At 42.3% G+C, this 6,792-nt stretch overlaps 2 protein-coding genes across 2 annotated transcripts; both read right to left on the minus strand.

The window, feature by feature from the left end:
- Positions 1 to 309: 309 nt before the first annotated feature.
- On the minus strand, positions 310 to 1,603 carry LOC142282036 (RAC-beta serine/threonine-protein kinase B-like). The gene is made up of 4 exons (XM_075332928.1): positions 1,426 to 1,603; positions 1,182 to 1,310; positions 923 to 1,089; positions 310 to 729 (listed from the first exon to the last, which is right to left on the minus strand). Exons 1-4 carry the CDS (start codon positions 1,549 to 1,551, stop codon positions 663 to 665), a joined length of 489 nt encoding a protein of 162 aa, XP_075189043.1. The 5' UTR covers positions 1,552 to 1,603; the 3' UTR covers positions 310 to 662.
- A 4-nt stretch (positions 1,604 to 1,607) lies between these two features.
- On the minus strand, positions 1,608 to 6,305 carry LOC142285965 (uncharacterized). The gene is made up of 5 exons (XM_075333312.1): positions 5,697 to 6,305; positions 5,395 to 5,483; positions 5,074 to 5,244; positions 2,222 to 2,313; positions 1,608 to 1,866 (listed from the first exon to the last, which is right to left on the minus strand). Exons 1-5 carry the CDS (start codon positions 6,184 to 6,186, stop codon positions 1,608 to 1,610), a joined length of 1,101 nt encoding a protein of 366 aa, XP_075189427.1. The 5' UTR covers positions 6,187 to 6,305.
- Between the last annotated feature and the right edge of the window lie 487 nt (positions 6,306 to 6,792).

A 6,792-nucleotide genomic window follows, 5' to 3' on the forward strand; every position in this document is an offset into this window, starting at 1 on the left:
TCGGCACTCAGGAGAGGAAAAACCCCCTGTGGGGGAAACCTCTAGGGAGCCATGGCCTAAGGATAAGTGCCCTTCCCTGGGGGCACAAGGCAACATATTGTCTAGTAGTGCTGGTCCACGGTCATATTATTGACTCCTGGTAGGATTGTCATGGTCTACAGCTCCATGGCCTACGGATAAGTGCCCTTTACTGTGGGCACAAGGCAACATGTTGTCGTGAAATGCTGGTCCACGGTCATATTATTGACTCCTGGTAGGATTTTCATGGTGTACAGCTCCATGGCCTAAGGATAAGAGCCCTTCCCTGGAATCACAAGTCAGCATGTTGTTTTGTAGTGCTGGTCCACGGTCATATTATTGACTCCTGGTAGGATTGTCATGGTCTACAGCTCCATGGCCTACGGATAAGTGCCCTTTACTGTAGGCACAAGGCAACATGTTTTCGTGAAATGCTGGTGCACGGTCATATTAGTGACTCCTGGTAGGATTTTCATGGTCTCCAGCTTCTTCTTGTATTCAGACACTGCAGATGCAGCAACAACCCCTAGCCCTGATTATGGTGGGGCAGAGGAGTGGATGTGGCTACACTGCAGGTCACGGCCCTTTGGATACTCCTAGTGCTGGTGGAATAGGAACCGGTGAACAGCAGTTCTCAGAGCTGTTCACTTCCAGCGTTTTATCCTCCTCCAGATCCCATGGAAGGCGTCCTTCAGAATACTGCCAAATGTCCTGCTGGGAAAGATAATAGGTTAGAAAGGATTCTTATGTCCCAATAAGACACATGAAATGGGGCCGTCCTGAGGGAAAACCACCCGCAGACTAAAAGCAAATGGATTCCACACTAGACCCTGTTGATAGATCCATAAAGTTATGGAGGGGCCTATGAAACCCCCCTATCCCCGTCCCATTTACACTGACTCACCTGCGATGGGTTTTTGCAGGTTTTGGTATCGGTTTTATGACCTTCCATCCATCACTAGCAAATGTGAATCCACCAAAGAGTTTTTGATCTTCTTCAGCTATTGGTGGTTTAATGGGTTTGATGAATGACGAGACAAGATCCATTTTATATAAAGTCATCACTTCTTGCTGCGGAGGGAAGATACAAGAATCAGTGTTCATAAGGAAGAAACACAACAGAAATGTACTTGTGCCACATCTTCTCTGGGACATTTACTTACAGGGGGTAGCTGGAATGGTGGACACGCTCTGGATTCCTCTATATCTGTCCAGTTAATCTCTGTAAAGAATGGATGATCCCTGATATTGTCAACAAATTTTTGCCGACTTTCTGGCGACTTCTCCAGGAGCTGGGAAGATATAATAAAGAAGATTATTCAGTTTCTAGTCATCCAACATTTTCATTGTGTATTTTATTACATACAGTACATCTGCTGTATTACTGAGATGTGTCTTTATACTCACCCCCTTAATGATGGCTTTTAGTTGGGGGTCCAATTTGTTTGGGAAGACGGGATCATCATTGATTATTGCTTTAGTGGCGGTCCGTTGAAATCCACCTATATAGAATGGATGTCTGCCAGTAGCCATCTCGTATAACACCACACCAGCAGAGAACCAGTCCACTGCTGTGTTGTAGGGCTTCTCTAGAAAAATCTGTGAAGACATGAAAAAGACAATAAGAACATTGTCCAGCCAGCAGAAGACATGGAGATGTCCAGCCTTGTACACAGGGATAACTCAGGGACATGTAGATAATTCCTCACCTCAGGAGCCCTGTATATATAGGTTCCAACACAATCTGAAGTTTTTGTATCACCAAAGATGTTCGTTGCGGCTAGACCGAAATCAGCAATCTTCAAGTGACCGGTGCTGTCCAGTAAAATGTTCTCTGGTTTTAGGTCTCTGGTAAAGGGAAGAGTTTATAAAATGTGATAATTGTTATATTAGCCGGGCTGATGATGTATTATGGCCTGAAATATCAAGTGTCTACAGGGGGCATGAGGATGAGGGTATAGAAGTGTTTATACCAAGTCTACACAGAAGAAGACGTGCTGCACTTACCTGTGTATGATGCCTCTGGAGTGGAGAAACTGCAGCCCACAGATCAGCTCAGCGGCAATAAATCTAATGAGAAAATATGATAAAGCAAACAACACCCATCATTTCAACCACTAAACTACGAGACTAATAATGACATAAAGCCAGAATGTTCCTAACAACGATCATCTTCATCTAATATATCCATGTTCTGTCTTACCTGATGGCTGGAATGGGAAGTGGGGCATTGCGTATCAGGAAGTGTCTAAGGTCTCCTCCACTGAGATATTCCATGACGTAGAATACGTAGTCCTATGATAAAACAGAGGAGTGTTACTGGTATAGTCTAGATATGGGGCACTGGTGGTAATGTTATAATACATGTAATGCTATAGTAGTGACCTAGAAAAAACATTGCACACAGATGGCCATATAGACAGACATTTATAGAATATGTAGAAGACTCAGAGCCCGGGGCGTAACGATAGCGGTCGCAGAGATCACGACTGTAACCGGGCCTGGCAGGGTTAGGGGTCCGGTGCCCACCCTGCAGAGAAATAAGCAGTGTTTTCAAGAAAAAGACTGGAGTAATTCCACATATTATGAATAGAAAGTTTTTATTTAAGATTAGATGCAAAAAATTATAGACATACAACATAGACATTAAAAATGTATAGTGTTACAGTGCACGGAACTACACAAAGATGCAGAGGTTTGGCATGCTGACTGTGTGAACAGGATCTAGTTTGTTGGTTTGCTGGTTTGAATATAAATTGCTTTCACAGGAGACTACAGGTCATTTATATCTATCTATATACATGTACACACGGCTACTCGTGACTCATCAATGTATGTAAATATATTACTACAGTAAACACATATCAGTGTACATATGTTGCTGTTAATCCGTATATATATATATGTATATATATATATATATATATATATATATATACATATCGACACGTATATAGGGCTAAGTGTCTATGATGGTGAGCTAGTCACACTCAGAGTGATTGCCTTTTTGAGACACAACACATCACATTAATAACAGGTTTGCACTTTACAAATCAAAGTTAACATTCACCGTATGGAGCACTGTGTTATCAAGGCGCCTGTATAGACAGTGTCTGTAATTGTACACTGGCTCCACTCTAAGTGGTTGCCCTTTTAAGACACATCACTTAATAGCTTGGTCTATAGTAACGTTACTAACAAGCTTACATCTTTTACAAGACAGGTTTAGAGTTGTACTATTAGTAACCTTATATATATTATAGCTCACATGCAAAAATCGCTCATTGTAAGGAGACCCCTCTGTGAGTAAATGCCCAGTGTCTATAATTGTAATTGTAAACTGGCTCCACTCTAAATGGTTGCCCTTTTAAGACACATCACTTTAAGAGCCTGATCTATAGCAACGTTGCTAACAAGCCTACATCTCATACAAGATAAGTTTAGAGTTGTACTATTGATAGCATTATATATCTTAAGGCACACATGGAAAGAACACTGATTTTAGAGAAACCCCTCTGTGAGTGATTGCCCTTTTAAGTCATAGCAGCAGCACTTAAACCATAAACAAACAGATCTTGGTATTACCCATGTTGGTTTTAGTAAGTCAGCACAGCGTTCACCTCCACCCCCAACTTTCTATTCATAATATGTGGAATTACTCCAGTCTTTTTCTTGAAAACAATGGTTATATGGAGTTAGCATAAATATGTGTGATATAATGAAAATCTGGAATTATTGGTTAAGAGAAATAAGCCGCCGGCTTCTCTCTGTGAGAGAGGAGCTGCTCTGTAACATCACACGACGCAGCCTCTATAGGGCCCCGACTCGGGGGGGCTCAGTGTCAGCGCCCTTGCCCATCATTGCACAAAGTAATGATGAAGGATGGAGCGAAGCACTCCGCTCTATCCTTTATCATTCTCCCCCTGTGCCTGTGCTCGATGTCTCAGTACAGCAGAGCGCGGCAACATCACCACTGTGCGCTACTGAGCTAAGACTGCAGAGCGCACAGGACACTGACCGGAGCAGCGGGGGAACAAGGAGAGGTGAAGACGGAGTAGCAGGGAAATGAGGAGAGGTGAGTACGGAGCAGCAGGGGAACGAGGAGAGGTGAGTACGGAGCAGCGGGGGAACAAGGAGAGGTGAAGACGGAGTAGCAGGGAAATGAGGAGAGGTGAGGATTTATTTATACTTTATTTATTAGTGAGTGCAGCTTATGGTGGTGCATTAAATGGTATGGGGGCTGCATAATACAATATGAAAGACACCTTAGACATGGACTATTGGGGTGCATTATAATACAATGAGGCCTATAGGGTGCATTAAATGGTATGGGGGCTGTATAATATAATATGAAGGATTATGGGGGTGCATTATAAAACATGGAGGACTATGGGGGTATATTAAATGGTATGAGGCTGCATAATATAAAATAAAGGACACCTTATACATTGACTATGGGGGTGCATTATAATATTTGGTGGCCTATGGGGTGCATTAAATGGTTTGAGGGTTGCATAATTTAATACGGAGAACAATGGGATTGCATTATAAAACATGGAAAACTATGGAGCTGCCTTATAATATATGGAGGCCTATGGGTGTGCATTAAACATTATGTGGGCTGTATAATACAATATGAAGGACTATGGGGGCTACAGTATAATATATATAAAGGGTTATGTGGGACCCATTATTCTATATGGAAGGCTATGTAGGAACTTTTTTAGTATTTGTAGGGCTATTATAGTATTTGGAGAGTTATATACAAGGGGTGACAAAGATAAAAGCATAGGATGGGAAAGATTTGTGCTACGGGAAATAGGCTCTTTCCCTCAGCACCAGCTTTTCCATTCTCTGCTATACATATTTCCCTCAGCAATAGCTTTCCCATGCTCCTATATCATAGGAAAGCTGGATGCTGAGGGAAAGATGTATATCAGAGCATGTAATACTATGGTAGTGACCTAGAATAATTTTGTACACAGATGGCCATATAGATCTGGCATTGATAGAATATATAGAAGATTCAGAGCTGTTAGATCATCAGCCTCTTACCTGGGACTGGAAGGTGGAAAAAGCCCGAGTAATGAATGGACTCTTCCTAGTCATCTCCAGGACTTGTCGTTCTATCAGTATGTCGTCTCTTGAGTCCTCAATTAGGAGCCTCTTGTTTACCATCTTCACTGCCACTTTTTGTTTGCAGGCCTTATGTGTGGCCAGCATGACCTGGAGGATACAGAGCATTAGAATTGGAGGAAAGGCCCGTCCTGCCATGAGACATGACGAGAAAATGTGAAGCAGTAACGTTCCTAGAGTCATATTACTGCTCCACATCACACACATGAGGAAAATGTCACCACATTTCCTAATACTTACTTTACCATATCCGCCCTGTCCAATGATTTTATGGAAGGTGAAGCTCTCCAGTCCAGTCACAATGATGGGAGATTCAGCCGGGGTTGTCCCTGATGGAGAGAGGAGATATAAAATGTATTATTCCTATATAATGCTAATGTGGCCTCCTATAGCAATTACAACATGGGATAGAACAATATTAGGGGGGTATCAAAGAGAAAAAGCCCAAAAATCATAATAGGTGGGATATTCTAAAGGTTCACAATCCTGTCAGTTACTACATTAAGGGTTATTGGCTCTTGGGGTCTTAGATCTGCACTCACCTGACAGCTGCTCAGTGTCAGCTCTGGGGGACATGCTGGATCCATCATCAGCTTTGTCCCCCATCGCTTCTCCCCTTTTCCTCTTGCGCACGATACTCTCTTGTATCGGGCTTCCAGGTCTTTTTGAAGCCTTGATAATGCTTTTGTCGGGGACATCTTTTTCATCCTCTGATGTTTCTGTTCTCCTTCTTTTTGGCACCTCATCTATGCTTTCTCTCTTTCTCTTCCTCAAACTCTCCATATTCATCTCAGTGTCAGCTTTGGGGGATACGCTGGATCCATCATCAGCTTTGTCCCCCATCGCTTCTCCCCTTTTCCTCTTGTTCTCGATACAATCCTGTATCAGACCTCCAGGTCTCTTTGAAGCCTTGATAAGGCTTTGGTTGGTGCCATCTTTTTCACCCTCTGATGATTCTAGTTTTCTTTTTTTTGGCACCTCATCTATGCTCTCTCCCTTTCTTTTCCTCAAACTCTCCATATTCAGCTCCATAGATGAAATTCTGGGCTGAGGAAGGTCCTGTCCACCTCTGGAGCGCTCCCGGATGGCGCCTGGAACTGCTCTTCTAACAGGCCTTCTAGTAATCGGTATTATATTTTATATAAAACCAAAATTTGCTAAGTGCAAGTAAAAATCGCCTTCACTCACTAAGTGATGAAAACAAATGGACGATACTCAGGCTGCAGCAACATTCTGATGATTGTTCGATGACATCACAGGGGCATTGTGACATCATCACATTCTAAAGGTCACATGACATCAGAGGGGACAGTGACTTGAGGCTGGCCGTGAGGTTTGTGTTCTTCAACAGTTATTAAGTCTCTTTATCATTTATCAGTTTCCATTTGAGCCCATGAAACTCCAAAATAAATCTTTTCCAATACAAAAAAATAATTTTACATTTTTTTACACCATTCATCAGTTAGCTTGAAAAATGCAATGTAAATAGTATAAAGATTAATATCAGGGCATAAGTAAAGTGCTGCTGAGTGTGACAGAAAGGCAAAAATATCATCATAAGTTATTAAAAGAATAGGGGTGACGCGTTTCAGTATGGGACAGATGTCTTCATCATGCCAGGCTTGTATGTTAGCAGTA

This window comes from Anomaloglossus baeobatrachus, chromosome 2 (genome assembly GCF_048569485.1).
Source record: "Anomaloglossus baeobatrachus isolate aAnoBae1 chromosome 2, aAnoBae1.hap1, whole genome shotgun sequence".
Classification (NCBI taxonomy): domain Eukaryota; kingdom Metazoa; phylum Chordata; class Amphibia; order Anura; family Aromobatidae; genus Anomaloglossus; species Anomaloglossus baeobatrachus.

Bases quoted from the DNA above. Each gene is read 5' to 3' on its own strand.
- LOC142282036 (XM_075332928.1), bottom strand. From the start codon at position 1,551: ATGGCTACTGGCAGACATCCATTCTATATAGGTGGATTTCAACGGACC. The intron at 1,311-1,425 runs GTGAGTATAAAG...ATATCTTCCCAG, and splicing joins TAAAAGCCATCATTAAGGGG to CTCCTGGAGAAGTCGCCAGA. The intron at 1,090-1,181 runs GTAAGTAAATGT...TTCCCTCCGCAG, and splicing joins CACCATTCCAGCTACCCCCT to CAAGAAGTGATGACTTTATA.
- LOC142285965 (XM_075333312.1), bottom strand. From the start codon at position 6,186: ATGGAGCTGAATATGGAGAGTTTGAGGAAAAGAAAGGGAGAGAGCATA. The intron at 2,314-5,073 runs GTAAGAGGCTGA...GTTTTATCATAG, and splicing joins TTTCCACCTTCCAGTCCCAG to GACTACGTATTCTACGTCAT. The intron at 1,867-2,221 runs GTAAGACAGAAC...TCCCTTTACCAG, and splicing joins CTTCCCATTCCAGCCATCAG to AGACCTAAAACCAGAGAACA.